The sequence below is a fragment of the Hemicordylus capensis genome, chromosome 8 (genome assembly GCF_027244095.1).
Source record: "Hemicordylus capensis ecotype Gifberg chromosome 8, rHemCap1.1.pri, whole genome shotgun sequence".
In the NCBI taxonomy this organism is placed as follows: domain Eukaryota; kingdom Metazoa; phylum Chordata; class Lepidosauria; order Squamata; family Cordylidae; genus Hemicordylus; species Hemicordylus capensis.
The window spans coordinates 10,522,733-10,546,897 of NC_069664.1; the positions used below are offsets into that span (position 1 = coordinate 10,522,733).

Below are 24,165 nucleotides of genomic sequence, written 5' to 3' on the forward strand. Positions count from 1 at the left end.
ATGGGAGTTGTAGTCCAAAAACAGCGGCGGGGGGGGGCCCTAAGTTGAGCAGGCCTGGCACTGACTGTCAGCAGCTCTCCAAGGTTTCAGAACTGGCTTTCTCCCATCCAGATCCAACATCCTGGATCAGGTTTAGTCCCTCTGAAGTCAATGAAACTAAAACTGGTTTAACTCCCAGTGCTCTGTATTAAAACTGGGTTGTAGTTGTAGCTTGGTTGTTGGTACCTAAAACCTCTGCAAGCAAAGTTCACAAGAGATTCTAATCCAGCACGGTGAGCCCACCCAGTAATCAAACAGAGATGGCATTAGTGATTCTGGATCCATTTCCCTTTTCATCCTATTCACATTGGATTTTTTTTAAAAAATCCTCCTTTCTATAGGCACACAAAGGATTATTCATTTGGGCTATGAAGCTGAAAGGCCAGAAGGAATCACATGCTGTACAGAATGCTTTTGCATGTAGTTGGTTGGTTGTGCCGTCAAGTGGTGTCGACTCCTGGCGACCACAGAGCCATGTGGTTTTCTTGGTAGAGAAGGGGTTTCCCATTGCCTTCTCCCATGCAGTCTGAGATGATGCCTTTCAGCACCTTCCTATATCGCTGCTGCCCAATATAGGAATTCCCCATATTCTGGGAAACACACCAGTGGGGATTCGAACCAACAGCCTCCTGCTCTCTAGACAGGTTGCTTCCCCACTGCGCCATTAGGTGGCTATTTGCATGTAGTAAAGGTAAAGTGTCAATCAAGTCAATTTCAACTCCTGGTGCTCGCAGAGCTCTGTGGTTTTCTTTGGTAGAATATAGGAGGGGTTTGCCATTGCCTCCTCCCGCACAGTATAAGATGATGCCTTTCAGCATCTTCCTACATCGCTGCTGCCCAATAGAGTACCAGTGGGGATTTGAACGTTATTATTGAGGCTAGCCAAGTGGCATATGGGATGGTGGGTTGGACTGCAAGGAGAAAGGGCATGCCCTCACCCCTTCCCTTTGGGCTTCTTGGAGGCATCTGGTGGGCCACTGTGGGAAACAGTATTCTCTCTAAGGTGTGCACACATGACTGTGCTCAAAAGTTTGCTGGTGTCCACTCAGTTCATTTTCGATCTTGCTCAGGTTGAATCAAGAAGGCCCCACTCTGAATGCACATGCGCACACACTTCCTTGATACTGCCACCCAGAACAAAACTCATTCCGCACCCAGATGAAAAAAGAGGGAACACCTGAGAACCCGAGGCTGGGAACCCCTGTGTGGTGGTGACGGGATCTGCAGTCCAACACCTGGAGACCTGAGGTTGTCCCCTCTGTGTGCAGAAAACACATGAAGGCCCTTGTCGCTGGAGATGGTGGGAGTTGTAGTCCACTCACATCTGGAGGTCCAGAAGTTAAAGGCACAGAAGTCAAACCAGGGGTTCTCAAACCTGGGTCCCCAGATGTTGCTGAAATGGGCCTCGGCAACATCTGGGGACCCAAGTTTGAGGACCCCCCTCCCAGCTGCCCGCATGAAGGCCTTTGTGGCTCGGGTTGATGGGAGTTGTAGTCCACACACATCTGGAGGCCTGAAGTTGAGAGCCTTTCCTTTAGCTAGCAGCTTGTAAAAAAAAACAACCCTCCGGCGTGCCAACCACGGGGTCCCTACCGAAGCCCTCCATGCAAGCCGATGGCTACTGCGGCTTTAAGAGGGCCCGGAAGCCGAGAGGGAGCCGGCAGGCGTCGGGCTGAGCACTCTGCATTGCAAGCGAAGGGATCTTCCTGCCTGCCGCGGCTCTCCAATGACCTGCGCGGGGGCGAGCCGTCGGAGCGCACTGGGGCCTTGCTGCGTAGCGCGCCGCCGCACGCCGCGATGGAGTCTGCAAGGCAACGCCGCCGCCTCGGCGCTGCCTGCTGAGTTGAGTCTCCGGGGCGACTTGCGGGGCTGATTCTCGCGCGGGGGGCTCAGGTCGTTGGAGGCAACAGCCAGCCATGGCCGAAGCGGCGAAGGCGGCCGGAGACGCGTCGGAGAGGTAAGAGCGGCGCCCAGTCCGTGGAGAGGCCCGGGCAGGGCAGCTGCGTACGCGCGTATGTGTGAACGGGGCCTCGGCTGTCCCGTGCGTGATCGGCAGTCAGCACGGTTCTGTTTCAGGGGGGCAAGAAAGGTCCGCATGTCTTTGCAACTACTTGGGTGGTTGCAACTACTACTGTAGTAGTTCAAGAGTTCTCAGCCTCGGCTCCCTAGATGTGATTGGACTCCAACTCCCATCACCCTCAGCCGCTGTGGCTGGGGATAATGGGGGTTGTGGTCCAACAGTATCTGGGAACCCAAGGTTGGGACCCATGTCTTAGAGCTGCTGCAAGGAACAAGTCTGGGAAAGCCCACAGGAAGTCAAACCTAAAACGTTTTCCCAAATGGCTTCTAAGCAGAGACTACAGAGGGAAACTTTTCAGAAAGAGAACCTGCTGTCTCTTGCTGTTGTCCTTAATAATCCCGTGACTTTGAAAAACTAGAACTTTAAGAGCCCAAAGGTCCATCGTCTTGTTTCTAACTGAGTCAGACCATTGGTTTAGCTTGCCCGGTATTCTCTGCTCTGACTGGCAGCAGCACTTCTGGGTCTCTGCCTGCTGCCTGCTCCTTTTAACTGGAGATGCCCAGGATCAAACCTGGCACCATCTGCACACAGAGCAGGTGCTCTGCTACTGAGCTTGATCAGACTATTCTTCCATCCAGCCCAGGACTGTGTACTCTGACTGGCAGCAGTTTTCAGGCAGAGGGTCTTCTTCACTCCTCCCCATGAGGAGATCCATTAACTGGAGAAGCCAGGAATTGAGCCTGGGACCATCTAAACAGAGGCTGTACCAGGATCCACATTCCTTGACTCCTCGTCCCTTCGGCCAGCATACAAATACGAAGGATGTTTATATTCTGCTTTTCAACAAGTTCCCAAAGCGGTTTACATAGAGTTTTTAAAAAATGCCATGAATAGCTGGCACTGTTGCTCATTGGCAAGGTGAATTGCTTGGAATAATAATAATTTATACACCTTATATTAAAGGGCTTGGAAACTGAATTATAACCACATCTGGGCCTTTCCTAGTTGCCACCTAACTTGTGAAACAGAATGGAAACTGAAACTAACTTTCACCAACTCCCTTGGCCCTGTTTGCTTGGTTCTCCTCAGGAGGAACTTGAGTTGACGGTAGTGGGGCCTGTAGGATATGTCCTAAGAGACAGATGATAAGTTTGAGAACTGAAGGCAGTCGGGGAAAGGAATGGCTGCTCTCGGTGTCTTCATGTGGCTTACTGTGGTCCAGTGTTCTCTCTAACAGAGATTCCCAGATGATGTTGACTACAACTCCCAAAATCCCCAGCTGCAATGGCTTTTGCTTGGGGATTATTGGAGTTGTAGTCCACAACATCTGGGGATTCCTGTTAGAGGGAATACTGCTGTGGTCTCTGGTTAAACAGGTCTGGTAGGTTTTGTGTATCTTAAAAACCTGTAAAACCTGTTTGCTCAAAAGCAGCAGTGATACACCAGGACAATCGAAGCGCCACGTAAGCCACTGTCGGCTCCCTTCAAAACTATGGGGCTAGGGCCATAGGTTGAGGGAGAGCAAACATCTGCTTTGCATTCAGAAGGTCCCAGGTTCATTCCCTGGCAGCATCTCCAGGTAGGGCTGGAAGAAACTCCTGCCTGAAACCTTAGAGAGATGCTGCCAGTCAGTGTAGACCAGGGATTCTCAACGTGTGGGTCCCCAGATGTTATTGGACTTCAACTCCCATAATCCCCAGCCCCTGTGGCCTTTGGCTGGGAATTATGGGTGTTGAAGTCCAATTATATCTGGGGACCCACACGTTGAGAATCCCTGGTGTAGACAATACTGTTTTAGAGGGAGCAATGGTCTGACTCCGTATAAGGAGACTAGTTATGGGGATGGGGCCTTAGCTCAGAGGCACAGCATCTGCTTTGCAGTCAGAAGGTCCGAGGTTCAGTCTCTGGCAGCATCTCCAGGTAGGGCTGGGAGAGATTCTTGCCTCAACTTTGCAGAGCTGCTGCCAGTCCGTGTAGACCATCCTGAACTAAATGAACCAGTGGTCTAACTTGGTATAAGGCCACTTCCTGTGTCTTACTCCAGCCTAAGCGGATGTGACTGTCCCTATAAAAGAGGCTTGAGAGTCTTTGACTTGCATATACAGGTTTTTCCAGTGGGACTCTCTCTTTTCTTTTTGCTGATCAAATATTTGAAATACTAGTCTCCAAATGGACCACCCATTTATTATAATTGTTAAAATATGTATACTATATATACTACTTTTTTTAAAAAAGGGTCAAGTAGTTTACACAGAAGAAGAAATAAGATGGTTCTCATGTTTCAAAAAAGGCTCACGATCTAAAAAAGAAACATAAACTTAAGATAGACACCAGCATCGGCCACTGGAGGGATGCTGTGCTGGGGCCGGAGAGGGCCAGTTGCTCTCCCTCTGCTAAATACAAGAGAGTTGCTGCTTTAAAAGGTTCCTCTTTGCTCAGCTGTCTCATGAGAGCTACTGTAGCATAATAGGAATGAAGACAGTGCTCCTTCTAAGGCGTGCGCATGTGTGCACGCTCACACATCCTTTTATGTCTGCTCAGTTAATTTTAGATCCCGCTCAGGTTGAATCAGGAAGGCCCCACTCTAAATGCACATGCACACACACTGCCGCCCAGAACAAAACTCATTCTGCACACAGATGAAAACAAGTTGGTCTAGTAAGAACTAATCAGCCTACTTTCCTTTCACTCTGTCTTTACAACTGGGCTAAATTTGGTGCAAATGGAGGCCCACAAGTTAGATCTCTTACACCTCAAATGTTCATGCGTCCGCCATCTTGGATTGGGACGGATGACATCATTACAAACTACACCATTAAGGTGTCCCTGTGTGTCACTCCCTACAACTGTACCAAATTTGCTTCAAATCAGTTAGACAGTCCTCAAGTTAGTGCACTTGTGCCTCAAATGTTTACATGCCCGCCATTTTGGATCAGGGTGGATGACATCATCACAAACGATGCCATTGAGGGGTCCCTATGTGTCTCTACAACTGTACCCGATTTAGTTCATATTGGTCCAGGTGTTGCAAAGTTGAGGGTGGGGGACACACGGACGGACACACATACACAGAAAGCTGGGTGATCTCATAAGCCTACTGGAAAATAGGCTAAAAATGAGAGAGAACACTGAATGAAGACCAGACACCCCTGTTTGGAATCTCCCCTCTGCCACCGATTCACTCAGGTGGCCCAAGGTGAGTCTTGTCCTCAGTCTCCCGCCTGCAGTATGGGTGTAATCCTATGGATCTGCCTCACAGGGTTCATTGTCAATACCACTGAGATAATGGTGTCATCACTGAGAGAACATGTGTGACATGTTTTGTGCAATCGGAAAGCTGTGTGGAGATAAGGCACGCTGTAACTGGGGCACCCAGGGCGTGCCTGTGCTACAGCTGAGCCCTGGGCAGCGGTGTTCTCTCTAATGTTTTTCATCTGGGTGCGGAATGAGTTTTGTTCTGGGTGGCAGTATCCAGGCAGTGTGCGCACACATGCATTCAGAGTGGGGCCTTCCTGATTCCACCCGAGCAGGATCTAAAATTAACTGAGCGGGACATCAAAAAACTTGTGGGCGTGGGCGTGTGCACACACCTTAGAAGGAAAAGTGCTGGGCAGGTTTCCACGGTTCAGGGCCGGTTCTCTCACCCCAGTACTCTCCTCCAGCTCTTCCAAACCTGTTCACAAGACTGCGTGGCATTACTTTGAGCTTCCATTTTAGCTTTATTTAAAGAATGGGTTGGAGGGAGACTGATGGAGGGTCGTCTGAAGACTCTTAACACTTTTGAGTTAGAACACACCATGCACACATTTCTAGACTACTCCAAAATATATACTTTTAAAATACGAAAGGGCCTTCATTACCACAGGTGTACGGACTGAAACAAATGGCATACAAGGCCGTCTCTCTTTATTCTGTCTTGTATCTGAGCAACATACTTCAGGTGAAGGGCATGGGAAGCTGCCATATACGGAGTCAGACCATTGGTCCGTCTCATTCAGTATTGTCTACACAGACTGGCAGCGGCTTCTCCAAGGTTGCAGGCAGGAATCTCTCTCGGTCCTATCTTGGAGATGCTGCCAGGGAGGGAACTTGGAACCTCGATGCTCTTCCCAGAGCGGCTCCATCCCATGAGGGGAATATCTTGCAATGCTTGTACGTCAAGTGTCCCATTCATATGCAACCAGGGTAGACCCTGCTTAGCTAAGGGGACAAGTCATGCTTGCTACCACCAGACCAGCTCTCCTCTTGACACTTGGCCTAAGACTACATCACGAGATTGTTGTGAGGATACAATGCAGGGAGAACTCCTTGGAGGTGGAAGAGGATAAAATGTAGTTAATATCTAGGAACAGAGGAAGCTGCTTTATACACTGAGTCAGGTCACTGGTCCGTCTAGCTCAGGATTGTCAACACCGACTGGCAGCAGTACTCCGGGGTTTCAGGCAGGAGTCTTTCCCAGCCCTACCTGGAGAAGCTGCCAGGGGTTGAACCCGGGACCTTCTGCGTTCAAGCAGATGCTCTTCCACCAAGCTGTGGCCCCATCCCCTAAGGGGAATATTTTACGTTGTTTGCATGTAGTCACCCATCCAAATGCAAAACCAGGGCGTTCCTTTTGCCTGCTAAGGAACAACTCATGCTTGCTAATGCAAGACCAGCTCTCCTCCCCATACAGACCATCTCTGTCTGTCTAATTAATTTACACTTGGGAAAGTGAAAACCTTCTTTCTTTCTTCTTTCACTTGAGAAGATTTTTCAGTGACAGAAGCACCTTAAGCTAGAGAAGGGGTGGCCAACTTCTCCAGCTGTTGTTGGACTACCCCTGCTAACTGGGCAAAGAGGAACCTTTCAAAGTGGTGAATACCTTTTATATTAAGCAGGGGGAGAGTAACTGACCCTATTCAACCCCAGCACAGCGTCCCTCCAGGGTCTATTACTAGTGTCTACCCTGTGTGTCTTTTTAGACTGTGAGCCCTTTGGTGACAGATAGCCTCCTCCTTCTTCTTCTTCTTCTTCTTCTTCTTCTTCTTCTTCTTCTTCTTCTTCTTCTTCTTCTTCTCTTTTCTTTTCTTTTCTTTTCTTTGGTGTAAATTACTTTGAGAACTTTTCTTTTTAAAGCAATATATAAAGAGTAGTAGTGGTGATACTACACCTCCCATCATCCCCTGCTGCAATAAATTGATGTGATGGATGTTGTGGTCCCACAACAGCTGGCAGGCCTCAAGTTGGCCAACCCCAAGCTAAAGGAGAGATGAGGTGATTCTTGAGTAAATAAGCAAAGTAAAGTGTGCCATCAAGTCGATATTGACTCCTGGCGCCCACAGAACCCTGTGGTTGTCTTTGGTAGAATGCAGGAGGAGTTTACCATTGCCTCCTCCCGCACAGTAGGAGATGATGCCTTTCAGCATCTTCCTATATCGCTGCTGCCCAATATAGGTGTTTTCCCATAGTCTGGGAAACCTACCAGCGGGGATTCGAACCAGCAACATTCTGCTTGTTAGTCGAGCATTTCCCTGCTGTGCCACTTCAGGTGACTTCTTCTTAAGTAGGCTTGCCATATTCTGGCTTTCCAAATCAGAGTGCCTAATTTGCATATTATGTAAATTGGCTTGAAAATAACTTTTGAGCAGAAATGACTGCATGTTTTGATCCATTACTCCACTTCTACAAAGGCTAGAGCTTAGCTTTCCCCCCCTTTCTTTTAAAATGAAAGCTGAAATCCGGGCAAATCTGGGTGGGCTAAGCAATCTGGGTGAGCGGCTTAAAATCCGGGCGAAACCCGAAATTCCCGGGGAGGAGCTTGGCAACTCTATTCTTCAGGCTGTTCCTTTGCTCTGAATCCCCTCTCTCTGCTCTCTCTCTCCCTCCCAGGCACTGCTGGGTCTGTTTTGCTACGGAAGGGGACGACCGGTCGGCCGAGTGGGTCTGCCCTTGCCGTTGCAAAGGCTCCACCAAGTGGATCCACCAGGCCTGCCTCCAGCGCTGGCTCGACGAGAAGCAGAAGGGGAACAGCACGGGCAGCGTGAGCTGTCCGCAGTGTGGCACGGAGTATCGCATCGTCTTCCCCAAACTGGGTGAGTGGGGGGCCCCACCTGGGAAGCGGAAGCAGGCTGGCCGTCTCTGGGAGCCCCGTCTTGAGCTGCAGACCTCTCGGACGCCTTGCAGCAGCCTCTTCTGACGTCTTCTCATTCCCCCATTGTAGGACCCCTGGTGTATTTCCTGCAGCAAGTCGACCGGGTCTTATCCCAGGTCAGCCCCTTTGCTGCTGCTGGCATCGTGGTGGGGACGCTATACTGGTCAGCGGTGACTTATGGGGCTGTCACCGTGATGCAGGTAATGTAGGCTTTCCAGGGGAGGGTGGGGGGTGATTGAAGGACACCCTCCAAGGGCATGGTCCTGAGCGGACTCATCCTACAGGAATTCTCATGGGACTACAAGCTTTAATGGGTCAACCAACCTGCTAATTATCAGGGAGGTCAAGAGATTGCTTTTTGAATTGCTTATTCTTTGGGTTAGGGTTCCAGAACCAAACTAAAAGACCAGTTGATGGCAGGGTCTGGGGGCCCCCTGGGAGTCGAGGGAGGAGAGCTGGTCTTGTGGTAGCAAGCGTGAATTGTCTCCTTTGCTAAGCAGGGTTTGCCCTGGTTTGCATTTGGATGGGCACTGAGATATTCTACTTGGGGGAGATGGGTCTGCAGCTCAGGGGTAGAGCCCCTGTTTTGCAAGCAGGAGGTGGCAGGTTCAGTCCCTGGCAGCATCTTCAGGTAGGGGTGGGAAGGACTCCTGCTTGAAACCTGGGAGAGTCGCTGCCAGTCAGTGTAGACAACACTGAGCTAGATGGACTAATGTTCTGACCGGTTTAAGGAAACTTCCTATGCTCCTCATTATAACAAAGGAGTGGGACATTTAAGTGGGCTATTTGTTACTAGACTGGAGTGACATGAAAAGTGTTCAGCTACATAGAAAATGCTGGGTTCAGCTTGCAGCTCAGCCATGGACCTGGGGAAGACACACACACACACACACACACACACACACACACACACACACACACACACCATTTAGTTCTCATTTGTAAATTGCAGAATAACAGGATGTCAGCCCCTCGGGCTAGAGATCTTTCTCTGGCATGTGTTATTCTGTAGAATCTGGACACATTGAGGACACTGTATAAATAATAGTATTAAACCAAGAGAGTACAGGATGTGAGAATAGATGAGACAGAGAAGATGTTGTTACCTGCCCCAGGAATGGATCTTGCCATCAGTCCTAAAGCATGTGAGGTGCCTTGTCCGACACAGGAAGCTAGCATGAACTGAATCCGAGCCTGGGTCCCTCTACTCTGACTGGCAGCTGTTCTCTCGTGCAGGGGTTGGGCCACCTTGACTCTCCAGATGTAGCTGAGCTACAACTCCCTCTTGTGGCTGGGGATCAACAACCTCTGGAGACCCAAGCTGGCCTACCCCTATTGTCTAGGGTTTCAGACGAGGGACTTTTGCAGCCCTGCCTGGAAGCCAGCGTGGCGTAGTGGTTAGAGTGCTGGACTAGGACCAGGGAGACCCGAGTTCAAATCCCCCTTCAGCCATGAGACTAGCTGGGTGACTCTGGGCCAGTCACTTCTCTCTCGGCCTAACCTACTTCACAGGGTTGTTGTGAAAGAGAAACTCAAGTATGTAGTACACCGCTCTGGGCTCCTTGGAGGAAGAGCGGGATATAAAATGTAAAAATGAAATAATGATGATGATAATGCTGGGGATTGAACCTGGGACCTTCTGTATGCCAAACAGATGCTCTCGCCCTGAACTACTACAGCCCCATCCCTCCAGCCTTAAGGTTTGGAGCTGTGTAGATACAGCGCTGTTCTCCCCACTGAAAGAAGAGGGGAAGCTCTCCCCCTTCCTGCATTGCTGACTGGTCTCCTCTCCATTGGCAGGTTGTTGGCCATAAAAAGGGCCTGGATGTGATGGAGCGGGCAGACCCCCTCTTCTTGCTCATGGGCCTCCCAACCATCCCCGTCATGCTGGTGCTGGGGAAGATGATCCGCTGGGAGGAATACGTGCTGCGGATCTGGCGGAAGTACTCCAGCAAGCTGCAGGCCCTGCAGGCACTGGTGCCAGGTGAGAGCAGCTACCTGTGGGCCTCTCCTCTGTATCGGGGCATCTGCCTTGGGTGGGTGGGTGGCAGCGGAGACTGAAGGCCACGAGCCACCTGGGCTGGGCGGCAGTGTTCCTGCTAATGGATTCCCAGACGTTGTGGACTACAACTCCCACAATCCCCACGCAAAAGCCTTGGCAGCTGGGGATTGTAGTCCACAACGTCTGGGAATCCCTGTTAGAGGGAACCCTGGCGGCGGGTGTCGTCTGGGGAGACCCGTGCTCATGGTAATTCTTGACAAGGTCTGCCCCACTGGAGATATGGAAAAGAGGCGATAGCATTTCAAGACTTTCAGCTGTTCATGTGTGACTGGGCTTTTCTCGTCCTGAGTATCAGGCTTGCAGCGCTCACGTTCGCGACGGTGTTCTTAAAAGCTTTTAGGAGTTTTAGAAACACAGAAACGGCTGTACAGTTTTATCAGTGTTGTCAGAAGAATGGAAAATGAAAATGAGCAGGAAGGTTCTCCAAAGATTTACTCCGTGATGGAGAGAGCACAACCATTGGTTCATTGTTAACCTCAGCCTTTGCTCTGTGCAAAAAATGACTGCAATGTTACCTGGATCATCCGGCAGGTAGAGATGAAGATGGGGTGATAACTCTCAGAACGCTGCAGGTACAATGGTGCTATCGGCTCCTTTCCATCTCTAGAGGGGGTCGTGGTAAAGTGTGCCGTCAAGTCAGTATCGACTCCTGGTGCCCCCAGAGCCCTGAGGTTTTCATTGGTAGAATACAGGAGGGGTTCCCCATTGCCTCCTCCCACGCAGTCTGAGATGATGCTTTTCAGCATCTTCCTATCTATATCGCTGCTGCCCAATATAGTACCAGCGGGGATTCGAACCGGCAACCTTCTGCTTGTTAGTCAAGCATTTCCCTGCTGCGCCACTTAAGGTGACTCTGGGTAGAGATTGCCAAAAAAACCACTATGAACTTTTGTCCCCTGTCCCCCACAAGATGGTCCCGATAGTCAAAAATTGTGGCCCTGTCTCCTGGACAACATGCAGCTTGCCTTGCTTTGGCGTTAGATGTCGGACAATGGGAGGGAAGTTGGCGGCAAAAGCGCTTCCGCTGCTCTGTGTCCCATGCTGAGCACGTTCATGCTTTTGCACCCAGTTGAATTCTGTGACCTGTTTAAATCATGCCGAATGAGCAAACCGGCATAATCTCTCCCTGTCAAAGGTAGTGGTGTTGTGCCTCGCTGCTTTTGCATCTGCTCTTCATGAGGAGGGGGTCAAGAGTTCCACAGGCCTTCGCATACCCAGCACCTGAACATTCTCTCCCCCATGATAGTAAGATTTGGGCTTCTGAGGGTTTGCCTGGCATTGGCTGCACACCTTTCAAGCATAGCTGGACAGCCATATAACCTAGAAGCACTTTTGGAAGGAGATCCAAAAAGATGACTGCGGGGAGACATGATAGAGGTCTATAAAATCATGCATGGTGTGGAGAAAGTGGATAGGGAGAAATTCTTCTCCCTCTCCCATCACACTAGAACCAGGGGTCATCCCATGAAATTGATTGCTGGGAAATCTAGGACCAACAAACGGAAGTACTTTTTCACACAACGCATAATCAACTTGTGGAACTCTCTGCCACAAGATGTGGTGACAGCCAACAACCTGGATGGCTTGAAGAGGGGTTTGGATAACTTCATGGAGGAGAGGTCTATCAATGGCTACCAGTTGGAGGGCTGTGGGCCACTGCCAGCCTGAGAGGCAGGATGCCTCTGAGTACCAGTTGCAGGGGAGTAAAAGCAGGAGAGAGGAGAGAGAGAGGCTCTCAGTTCCTGCCTGTGGCTTCCAGCGGCATCTGGTGGGCCACTATGCGAAACAGGATGCTGGACTAGATGGGCCTTGGGCCTGATCCAGCAGGGCTGTTCTTATGTTCTTATCCAGCATGGAGGAGCAAACAAATCAGATACCTGAGCGTGGCAAGCTCAAGAGGCCTGGGTCCTGGCTTCTCACTGGGTCCTGGCTTCTCACACACTCTGCACATTGTCTTCCATCCCCAGGGGTCAGCCGCCCGGTGCCCCAGGCCCCGCTGGCCGAGTCCCGCTTCCAGAGCGACCATCTCTCCATCTCACGCACGCTGTGTGGAGCCCTGGTCTTCCCTACCATCGCCAACCTAGTTGGCAGGGTCACCTTCCGCAGAGTGAATTCCAGTCTCCAGCGGACCATCCTGGTAAGCAACGAGAGAGGAGAAGGGAGAGGTTTCCTCCAAGGGCAGCGTTTGTGCTGAAGGACCTAACCCCAGACGGGTGTAGCTATGGTTGGACTGGGGCAGGGGACAAATATCTCTGGACCCAGGAGGGAGGGAGGAAATGGTCCTTCTACTTCCCTGACTCATTGCAAGAATTGTCCCATTTGCTTAGCAGGGTCTGTCCTGGTTTGCCTTTGATTGGAAGACTGCAAGTCACCCCTGCTAACTTGGCAAAGAGACACCTTTTTAACGTGGTGATTCTCTTTATTTAGCAGGGGGAGAGTAACTGGCCCTATCCACCCCCAGCACAGAACCCCTCCAGTGACTGATGCTGGTGTCTATCTTATGCTTCTTTTTAGAGTGTGAGCCCTTTGGGGATAGGGAGCCATCTTATTTATTTGTTATTTCTCTGTGTAAACTGCCCTGAGCCATTTTTGGAAGGGTGGTATAGAAATTGAATACATACATACATATATGTAAGCACTGTAAGATACTCCCCTTAGGGGATGGGGCCATCGCTCAGTGGAAGAGCATCTGCTTTGCATGCAGAAGGTTCCAGGTTCCCTCCCTGTCAGCCTCTCCATAGGAACATAGGAAGCTGCCATATACCGAGTCAGACCATGAGTCCATCTAGCTCAGTATTGTCTTCCCAGACTGGCAGCGGCTTCTCCAAGGTTGCAGGCAGGAGTCTCTCCCAGCCCTATCTTGGAGATGCTGCCAGGGAGGGAACTTGGAACCTAGATGCTCTTCCCAGAGCGGCTCCATCGCCTAAGGGGAATATCTCACAGCACTCACACTTCTAGCATCCCATTCATATGCAACCAGGGCGGACCCTGCTTGGCTAAGGGGGCCAGTCATGTTTGCTACCCCAAGGCCAGCTCTCCAGGTTGGGCGGGGAAAGATCCCTGCCTGTAACCTTGGAGCAACCGCTGCCAGCTGGTGTAGATAATACTAACACTCGGTATAGGGCCACTTCCTCTGCTCCTGTGTTAGCTCCTGATCAAAGTGTGGAGAGTGTGTGATACTATTTGCCTAGGAGCGAGAGGTGGGGAATGCTGAAGACGTTTTGTTTCTCACCCTGTCCATAGAGTTCTTCTGCAGCAAAGCCACCGTGCAGAGGCAGAGAAGGCCGTGGGCCCAGAAGCCCATCTCCCCTTCTTGTCCTAGGCCTCACTTCTGCCTTGCTATGCCCCTACTCCCATTCTTGGTTCTTTTCGCCCTTAAAGCTCTTCACCCTGGGATTCTCCAACTTGGGTCCCCAGATGATGTTGGACCGCAATCCCCATCACCCCCAGCCCCACTGGTGGCTATTCTGGCTGGGGGTGATGGGTGCTGTATCCCTAGGGAACCAAGTTCCAGAACCCTGGGCGAGGCCCAGCTGCTGGGGAATATGTCTGGGAGGACGGTCGCTCAGCAGTGAACCTGCTTTGCATGCATCAGGTCCCAGGATCAGGCCCTGACAGCATCTCCAGTGACGTGGATGAAGTAGGAGGGGAGGGGAGGTGGTGGTCCCTCCGACAGGGGTTCCCAGCTGTTGTGGACTACAACTCCCAGAATCCCCAGCTGCAGTGGCTTTTGCTTGGGGGTTCTGGGAGTTGTAGTCCACAACAGCTGGGAATCCCTCTTAGAGGGAACGGCAGTGGGAGGGATGCCCGGGCCGTCGGGAATAAGCAGTTCCAAGCTAGGTGGGCCCGAATCGGTGCTCGTCACATGAGTGGCAGAGCACCTCTTGGCATGCATTAGGCGCCACGTCCAGCCCCGTCTCCAGCTAAATAGAGCTCAGGGAGGCAGGACCAGCAAAGGTCCCTGCCTGGGAGTTCAGAGAGCAGTTTCCAGTCGGAGCAGATTGCACAGATGGATCAGTAGTCTGGCCGGAAGGTCCATCGCTCAGGAGCAGGGCCTCCCTTTGCATGCAAAAGCAGCACCTCTAGCTAAAAGGACCCTGGATAGCGGAGGGACTTAGGAACGTAGGAAGCCGCCTCTACCAAGCCACATCATTGGGCTCTCTAGCTCAGCGTTTCCCACACAGACTGGCAGAAGCCTTCTGGGGTTTTGGGCAGGAGTCTCTCCCAGCCCCACCTGGCGATGCTGCCAGGGACTGAACCGGGGACCTTCTGCATGCAAAGCAGATGCTGCCAAGGAGTGAATCTGGGACAAATTCATGGCGCACAGGTCTGTTGATGACTACTAGTTTGGTGGCTGTGGGCCACCTCCAGCCTCAGAGGCAAGATGCCTCTGAATACCAGTTGCAGGGGAGCAACCACAGGAGAGAGGGTGTGCCCTCCCCTCTTTCCCATGGGCGTCTTAGAGGCATCTAGTGGGCCACTGTAGGACACGGCACGGGGGATGCTGGACTAGATGGGCCCTTGTGCCTGATCCAACAGGGCGGTTCTTAGGTTCTTGTGACCTTCTGCGTGCCAAACAGCAGCTCTGCCACTGAGCTACAGCCCTCCTCCATAGGGATCTGATTTCTCCCGAGTCAGACCTTTGGTCCATCTAGCTCAGTATTGCCCACACAGACTGGCAGTGGCTCTCCCAGTTTTCAGGCAAGACCAACTCTCCTCCCCCAAAGGAAGGGGGAGGAGGGCTGGGAAAGAGACCCACTGCCAGAATGGAGAATTCTGGGCTGATTCTATCTAGGGCAGCTTCTCTCTCTAGGAGGGCAGCCCGGAAGGTGATTTGAGGCTCCCAGATTCACCTCCATCCTCCCCTACCTTTTTTTTTCCCCTGGCAGGGGGGCATTGCTTTTGTCGCTATCAAAGGCGCCCTGAAAGTCTATTTCCGCCAGCAGCAGTACCTGATCCAGGCCAACCGACGCATCCTCAACTACGTGGAGAAGGAAGACACGGAGGAAGGCGCTGCTCAGCCCGACGAGGACAGTGGCAGCGAAGCAGGACTCAGCTAGGGCAGGATATGCCCCCCTGGAGACCCTTCCTCCTTCTAAGCTCCCCAAAGAAACAGGATTCTTCTCCAGGGTTTAGGCCAGCCGGGCAGCTCTGCTCCTCTCAGACGGGGACCCAGACATGTGCTGTACACTTGACCGCTGTGTTCAGAGGATGGGACGACTAATTTTAGGTTGGACTGGACAAAGGGCCTCGCTGGGATTTCACTGAAGAGCAAATCTCCTTTATTTTTAAACTGGTGGCTTATTTGCAGTTGGCTGTTGACCTCGTTCTGTGTCTAGCTTCACCGCCACGTTGGTTTCTAATCCTGTGTAGGTCCATTTAAACCACGGTTTAAATAAAACAAGATGTAAACCTCCCTAGTCGTGGCTTGGGAATTCATCGTCACCGCCATAACTGTATTTCTTAGCTACCCCACAACAGTGGTTCTCTGGGCAGCTCACAAAGCAAAATAATAAAACAGAATAAAACACACAGTTAAAAACACGTTAAAGCAAAAGGCAACCAAGATACAATACAAAAACATTTTGAAGTTGTTGTGTTTTTAAAGGCCTGGGTAAACAAGAAGGTGTTCGTCTGGTATCTAAAAGAGCAAAATGATGATGTCGGGCATACTTCAATGGGGGAGGCTATTCCAGAGACCAGGTGCCACCACTGAAAAGGCCCTCTCCCTCCTAGCCACCTCCCCCTTGCCTCATTTGGCATGGGCACTTGGAACAAGAACTCTGGAGATCTCAAGGTAGGGACACGTGGAGCAAGGCACTCTCTCAGGTAACCTGGTCCCAAGCTGTTTGGGGCTTTAAAGGGTAAATCCAGCACTTTGAAGTAGGCCCAGAAATGGACTGGGAGCCAGTGGCGTGAGATAATCAAAATGCGTAGCCTCAGTTCATAATCTTGCGGCACCATTTTGGACTAACTGCAGCTTTCAAAGGCAGCCCCGTGTACAACGCCTTGCAGTAATCTAAACACAAGGTTGCCATAGGCATTGATGATTAATAGTACTGCTTCACTTTGCTCATTTAAGAATCTCCTTCATTTCTCATAGCGGCATGCTCCATGGAACTCCGTGGGGCTGGTGTGGGGAGTTTCTCCACATTATCCTCACAACCAGCCTGTGATGCAAGATAGGTAGAAAGATGTGGGCCCCAAGTCACTGAAATGAACGTTTGTGCTCAGCAGGGATTTGAACCCACTGCTCCCCAGCCCACACCCATTTATTTTCCCTGTGCCACACTGGCTACTGCTGAGAAACTAAAAAAGGACCCCCCGGAAAAGGAATCCCCATATTTCAGATGTGTGAGGAGTACCTTTTCTCCAAGGAGCTTCAACTAGGGTTTTGATTCTAGCCTCGCAATATGTCTTCAGGGTAGGTTGGGCTGAAATTCCCACAAACTCATTCCTCCGGCTGGCTTCCTAGTTAAGCAGAGACTTGAACTTGAGCTAGCAGGGGAGACCCGAGTTCAAACCCCCATTCAGCCAAGAAACTCACTGGGTGACTCTGGGCCAGTCACTTCTCTCTCAGCCTAACCTACCTCACAGGGTTGTTGTGAGGATAATCATCATGTAGGCTCCTTGGAGGAAGAGTGGGATATAAATGTTATAAATAAATAAATACATCTTTCCAAACTCAGCCTGAGCATTGTGGCTGTTGGTGATGGGCCTGAGCTCAGAGGCCTTTGGAAAAGAACTGGAATTCTCCATGCATTCTCCTATAAATGGCTGCTGGCCATTAAATGAAACCTCTAGGCTCAGAAGCAGTCTACCTCTGGATTCCAGATCCTGGAGACAAACAGTAGGGGAGGCTGTCATCTTCATTCCCAGCTTGTGAACTTTTCAGAAGTATCTGCTTATGTACCTCTGGCAATTGCTCTGATCCAGCAGGAGCCTATATATCATGGGGCAATTCCAAGGGTAATGGAATCCACTGGAGTGTTGCATTTATGCCTTGCCTTTTTTCTTTTTAAGTCGAGTTGCAGGTACATTGCACAGCCATTCCAGAATGCTATCCAGATCCTGATGCCTCACCTGTTGATCCTGCAGATTATCCGAGCCTCTCCCTCCTCCCGCTTACCTTTCTCAGGTGTGGCCTGACCTGCCAGCAGCCTCCTTATTGGATACCAGGCTGTGGAGTAACCTCCCACACCAGCGTTGCCCTCCATCCCACGCTGGACTGACCTCATTTAGGTGCCAGCAACATGTTTTGTTAGCAGCCACGGGGCTGATCGTGCCCCAGCGGAGCCTTAAGGAGGACATGTTCGGCCTGCAGAACGTTCCATAGATTTCTGCTTAATTTTGGATTAAAATAATCTTATTGTTTTTTAAAAGCTGCTGCAGTCGGGGTGGAGAATACCAAAGCCACAGGGGTGGGGTGGGGCCGTAGCTCAGTGGCAGAGCATCTGGCAGCATCTTCAGGTTAGGGCTGGGAGAAACTCCTGCCTGAAACCTGGGAGAGCTGCTGCCAGTCAGGGTAGACCAGGCCTGCTCAACTGTGGCCCCCCCAGCTGTTTTTGGACTACAACTCCCATAATCCCCAGCCACAGTGGCCAATCACCAGGGATTATGGGAGTTGTAGGCCAACATCTGCAGGAGAGCTAAAGTTGAGCAGGCCTGGTGTAGACAATTCCGAGCTAGATGGACCATGGGTCTTGTGCAGCACAAGGCAGCTTCCTATATTCCTCAAACAGGTTCCAACAACTGAAAAACACAAATGACCAGTCAGGTATCCTACTGATGCATGCACATAGGGAAGTGTAATGGATTGTTTCTTTCATTGTACATGAGAAAACGTGTCTCTCACATAAGAACATACAAAGAGCCTTGCTGTATCAGGCCCAATGCCTGCCTAATCCAAACAGGATGGAGTCATAGCTCCTTGGTTTCTGCTTGGCATGTTGAAGGTCCCTGCTTCAATCCATGGCAGCATCTCTGTGTCGCCTGGGAAAGACTTCTGCCTGAAACCTTGGAGAAGCTGCTGCCAGTCAATGTAGACCAGAGATTCTCAACTTTGGGTCCCCAGATGTTATTGGGCTTCAACCCCCATAATCCCCAACCAAAGGCCACTGGGGCTGGGGATTGTGGGAGTTGAAGTCTAATAACATCTGGGGACCCAACACTGAGAATTCCTGGTGTAGACGGCAGTGTTCCCTCTAACAGGGAATTCCAGATGTTGACTACAACTCCCATGATTCCCAGCCAAAGGCCATTGCAGCTGGAGATGCTGGGTGTTGTAGTCAATAACATCTGGAATTCCCTGTTAGAGGGAATGCTGGTAGACAGTACTGAGCTAGGTGGAGAACTGACTCAGAATAAGGCAGCTTCCTAGGTTCCTGTGACCAACAGTCTAACTCAGTGGCCCGTTTCAGAGTTAATGACAAACCACGGTTTGTCCCATCCAACTATGTTTTGAGAGGTGCCTTATTTTAGAAAAATAAACTTTCCCCCCACTTTGACCATAAGGTGGTGCAGGTGGTCCGTTCCAAGCTGTTATTATTTGGAATATTTATTTACCACTTTTAAAATTTAAAAAACGTTGATTTAAAGCTGTTTACAGCAATGAGAAGTTGGTTAAAGGGTTCACAGTCTAAAAAGAAATATAAAGGATGCACCAGCAGCTGCCACGGGGTGGTGGTGTTGCTATGCAGGGAAAAAGATTTTCTGTAGAAAAACTTAGTGGTGGAAATGTTTGCATGCCATTGGACTAATGAAACCAAAACTCCATCTAGAGCAGCATCTGGTTTCTAACAGTGACCAACCAGATGCTTCTTTGAAGACCACAAGCAGGGCAGGAAAGCATCACTATTCCCCTTTGCTTGCCCTCCCTCCGCAGCTAATACTCAGTGGTATACTGCTTTTGCACGTGGAAGTTCAATTTAGCAAACATAGCTAATAGCCATCAATAGACCTCCCCCTCCTCCTTTATTTCCCCCCTCATTCGAGGGTTCTCAAATCTGGGTCCCCAGATGTTGGGCTACAGTTTCCATCATCCTTCGGCCCTTGTGGATGGAGATGATGTGAGTTGTAGTCCAACAACTGGGGAACCACGCTGGAAAACCCTGAGCCATGGACCATCCCCACATCTTGGCAACTTCCAAAAGTTCATTGTATGCTGTATTAAGAAATCATGAGGACAGCCCTGCTGGATCAGGCCCAAGAAGGCCCATCTAGTCCAGCATCCTGTTTCGCACAGTGGCCCACCAGATTCCTCTGGGGAGCCCACAGGCAAGAGGTAATGGCACACCCTCTCTCCGACTGCTACTCCCCTGCAACTGGTATTTAGAAACATCTTGCCTCTGAGGCTGGAGGTGGCCTATAGCCACCATACTAGTAGCCATTGGTAGACCTGTTCTCCATGAATTTGTCTAAGCCCCTTTTAAAGCCATCCAAACTAGTGGCCATCACACCGCATCCTGTGGCAGAGAATTTCATAGATTCATTATGTGCTGTGTGAAAATGAAAAGGTACTTCCATTTGTTGGTCCTAAATTTCCTGGCCTTCAGTTCCATGGGATGACCCCTGGTTCTAATGTTGTGAGAGAAGGAGAAAAATTTCTTTTTCTCCCTACTCCATGCATAATGTTATATACCTCTATCAGGTCTCCCTGTAGTCGCCTCTTTTTCAAACTAAAGAGCCCCAGATCTGTAGCCTTGCCTCCTCTGGAAGGTGCTCCAGGCCCCTGATCATTTTGGTTGCCCTCTGCTGCACCTTGTCCAGTTCCACAATGTCCTCCTTAAGATATGGTGACCAGAACTGTACGCAGTACTCCAGATGTTTCCACACCATATATTTCTATAAGGGCATTATAAAACTACATAGGAAACTGCCATATACTGAATCAGACCATTGGTCTATCTAGCTCAGTATTGTCTTCACAAACTGGCAGTGGCTTCTTCAAGGTTGCAGGCAGGAATCTCTCTCAGACCTATCTTGGAGAAGCCAGAGAGGGAACTTGAAACCTTCTGCCCTTCCCAGAGCAGCTTCATCCCCTAAGGGGAATCTCTTCCAGTGCTCACACATCAAGTCTCCCATCCATATGCAACCAGGGAAGACCCTGCTTAGCTATGGGGACAAGTCATACTTGCTACCACAAGACCAGCTCTCCACTAGCATTTGTATGATTGTATGAACCCATACCAAAGTGGGAATCTCAGATTCATCTCAGGCAATAAACCACCTTGGCATGAGTTCAGACAACCAGGCTAATCAGTCACCCACATTTAACCTAGATTTGAATGGCTGTGTGCCCCAGGCCAGGCTAATCTACACCAGGGCTGTGAGTTTCCCCAGATCCCCATGTGGGTTATTGTTTCCCCAGTTTGTATGAGCAACCTCTGCATCCCCTCAGGGGTCCCCCCATTGCATTTATTGCCAGGGAGGGTCCAGAGGTTGTGCTCCCAACTAACCCCACCTGCCCACCCACCCCTGCAATCTCCCTGTATGTGCTTAATTTAGATGCTTTTGATGGTGCAGCTCACACTTGGCATCCGATTTGCACAGTTGCTAAGCGACCAGTCCCTGAGGTTGGGCTCAGGGTTGACTCATGCTTCCCCCCACAGGCTCCATCATCCTGTGTACACACACACACACACACACACACACACACACACACACATCCATCCATCCACACATCTATCAATCCCATCATCATCTATTCCACACCCCTCCACCACTTTTACTTCTCCACATCCCGTTCGTTTCAATGAGAGGTACCCAGGAGAGGATGCTCTATGTCCATCAGTGGGGAGCAAGGAGGAGAGGTATTTGGGCACTGTGCCTCCGGGCAGAGGCGCTCTTACCCCTGGACTCTGGGACCAAAGTCTGGGGCCTCAACACCTCCTCCCGCCCCCCAATCCTCTTTAGTCTGTCCTGGGTGGTGTGGTTGGTGCCCTTGAGAACCTAAGAGTTAAAAAATGAGGCTTAACTTGTAGCATGGTGAGGGGAGGGGAGTGGGCTCCAAAGACCTTTAGGAACATAGGGATATAGGAAGCTGCCATATACTGAGTCAGACCATTGGTCTATCTAGCTCAGTATTGTCTACCCAGACTGGCAGCGGCTTCTCCAAGGTTGCAGGCAGGAGTCTCTCTCAGCCCTATAACCTTGTGGGTTTCCAAATCCTTGTGTGTAAATCTTTGTAGATATAGGATGTACAAACAACCACTTTGTATATAATTGTGCTTTGGCCACATGCTTTGGTAGTTTGTTGGTTCAATTAAAAAAAATCTTGTCCTATTTTTAAAAAATAAATAAATCTTATCCTATCTTGGAGAAGCCAGAGAGGGAACTTGAAACCTTCTGCTCTTCCCAGAGCAGCTCCATCCCCTAAGGGGAATATCTTCTAGTGCTTACACTTCTAGTCTCCCATTCATATGCAACCAGGGCAGACCCTGCTTAGCTATGGGGACAAGTCATGCTCGCTACCAGAAGACCAGCTCTCCTCCTTTAGGTCCAGGCTCCAAACTTATCTAGGTGCACCTCTTCTTCTGGGGCCCCTGAAATGTCACAGGCTGACCCAGGCTGTTGGGGCCTGTGGAAAGCTGTTCAGCCCAGCCCCGAATCTGACAAGAGAAAAAGGATGGGAGGGAGGGAGTTCTCACCTCCTTTTGGCTTAAGGAAGCCCTGGCAAGCGCAGAGAGAAGAGGAAAGCAAGATTAATTATGCTGCCTTGATGCACGGAGCCAAGAGACATCTTCACACCACAATCGCAGTGGCTTCCCCTCTGAAAGGGAGCTGTGTGGTGTTGTTTTTCAGGCAGTGCGGTGCGGGGGGGATGTTTTCATTAGCCATGTAGGGAAACGTTACATAAACTCTACGCACACACCAAGAGCAAAACTGTGCGATTTGCAGAGCTGAACACCAGGGTCAGTCGGCTTTTTTTTCTGGCGCCTCTACTGTACCCATTCAGATTGCAAACTCCTCAGGGCAGAGACCTTTGCTTTTGCTGATGTTACTGTGCAGTGTTTCCCCAAACTGGCTGAGGTATGTTTTGTTCCTCTCACCTGAATAGAAGCTTGGGGACCGCTGCTTCTGTCTTAAACCCGAAAAGGTTTAGAGTGTGAAAGAGTAAGAATTCCCACCACCACTATGTGCTTCTGCACGAGTCACTGTTCTGAGTGGGCTTCCTGACTGGAAGGAGCCAAGAGAGAGGCAATGCCCAGCCTCCTCTGAGAGCCAGTGATCCTGCACCTGGGGTGATGATGGAATGATCCAGTCACATTCAAGGGAGAGAGATGTGGATGAATGGTCTGCTCTGTCATGGAGAGCTGGTCTTGTGGTAGCAAGCATGACTTGTCCCCTTAGCTAAGCAGGGTCTGCCCTGGCTGCATATCAATGGGAGACTAGAAGTGTGAGCACTGTAAGAGATTCCCCTTAGGGGATGGAGCTGCTCTGGGAAGAGCATCTAGACTTCAGGTTTCCTCCCTGGCAGCATCTCCAAGATAGGGCTGAGAGAGATTCCTGCCTGCAACCTTGGAGAAGCCGCTGTCAGTCTGTGTAGACAATACTGAGCTAGATGGACCTGTGGTCTGATGCAGTATATGGCAGCTTCCTATGTCCTATAGAGACTGATTAGAAAGTTGGAAAGCAGACAGTCTTGGAGAGCTGGTCTTGTGGCAAGGTAAAGGTAAAGTGTGCCATCAAGTAGATTTCAACTCTTGGTGCTCACAGAGCCCTGTGGTTTTCTTGTGGTAGTGAGCATGAATTGTCCCTTTTGCTAAGCAGGGTCTGCCCTGGTTTGCATTTGGATGGGTGACGACATGTGAACATTATCGGCTGTAAGATATTCCCCTTAGGAAAGGTGCCACAGCTCACTAGTAGGGCGTCTTCTTGCTTGCAGAAAGTCCCAGATTCACTCCCTGGCAGCATCTCCAGGTAGGGCTGGGAAAGATTCCTGCCTGAAACCTTGGAGAGCTGCTGCCAGTCAGTGCCAACCTACAGCATGGATGCCAAAAGCAGCATGTGAAATGATTTGGAGCGGCACTCACACGGACTCCTACAAGAGGGCTACACCACTGAATTCAGCAGGAGCTGCCAGTTCTTCAGTGTTATCCTTTCCCCCGTATCCAGAAAGAGGCGCCACAATTCCTCCATGTCTATCTCCAGGAAGGGACATAATTCGTGGAAATGCTTCGAAATTTGTCTTGTCCAGGAACAAAGCTTAGACTGGGCATTAATGTTATTTTATTTTACAATTGTAAACTCCTCTAGGTGCAAAACAGAGCCAACTGAAACATAACAGTGGATCACACTGGCATTTTAATTTATTTTAAAATAAGCTTATTCGTCATTTTAAAAACATGATTGACTTTACATACAAAACAATGGTTTAATATGAGAGAGAGAGAGAGAGAGATTCAAATTAAAATGTATTGATTGATTGATTAAGTGCCGTCAAGTCGGTGTTGACCCTTAGCGACCACATTGATAGATTCTCACCAGGATGATCTGTCTTCAACTTGGACTTTAAGGTCTCTCAGTGGTGCATTCATTGCTGTTGTAATCGAGTAAATCCACCTTGCTGCTGTTTGTCCTCTTCTTCTCTTTCCTTCAATTTTCCCCAGTATTATGGACTTCTCAAGGGAACTGGGTCTCCGCAGAATGTGTCCAAAGTATGGTAGTTCGAGCCTGGTCATTTGTGCCTCGAGTGACGATTCTGGATTGATTTGTTCTATGATCCATTGGTTCGTTTTCCTGGCTGTCCATGGTGTCCTCAAAAGTCTTCTCCAGCGCCAAAGTTCACAAGCGTCAATACTTTTTCTATTACTGGCATGCAAAAGTTTCTGTTAGAGTGAACAAATGAAGATTAGGCACACCACTTCAGAAAGGCGGCTAACCCCTGGACAATACTGAGCTAGACAGACAAAT

At 50.1% G+C, this 24,165-nt stretch overlaps 1 protein-coding gene across 1 annotated transcript; it reads left to right on the forward strand.

Annotated features, from left to right (window-relative positions):
• Nucleotides 1-1,631: 1,631 nt before the first annotated feature.
• Nucleotides 1,632-15,667, forward strand: LOC128333727 (E3 ubiquitin-protein ligase MARCHF5-like). Its single transcript, XM_053269617.1, has 6 exons — nt 1,632-1,996; nt 7,928-8,130; nt 8,259-8,389; nt 9,990-10,173; nt 12,219-12,388; nt 15,141-15,667. Exons 1-6 carry the CDS (start codon nt 1,956-1,958, stop codon nt 15,309-15,311), a joined length of 900 nt encoding a protein of 299 aa, XP_053125592.1. The 5' UTR covers nt 1,632-1,955; the 3' UTR covers nt 15,312-15,667.
• The last annotated feature ends 8,498 nt before the right edge of the window (nt 15,668-24,165 follow it).

Excerpts from the sequence above, each read along its gene's own strand:
- LOC128333727 (XM_053269617.1), top strand. The coding sequence starts at position 1,956 with ATGGCCGAAGCGGCGAAGGCGGCCGGAGACGCGTCGGAGAG. Across the intron at positions 1,997-7,927 it reads GCCGGAGACGCGTCGGAGAG|GCACTGCTGGGTCTGTTTTG; the intron begins GTAAGAGCGGCG and ends TCTCCCTCCCAG. Across the intron at positions 8,131-8,258 it reads CATCGTCTTCCCCAAACTGG|GACCCCTGGTGTATTTCCTG; the intron begins GTGAGTGGGGGG and ends CCCCCATTGTAG.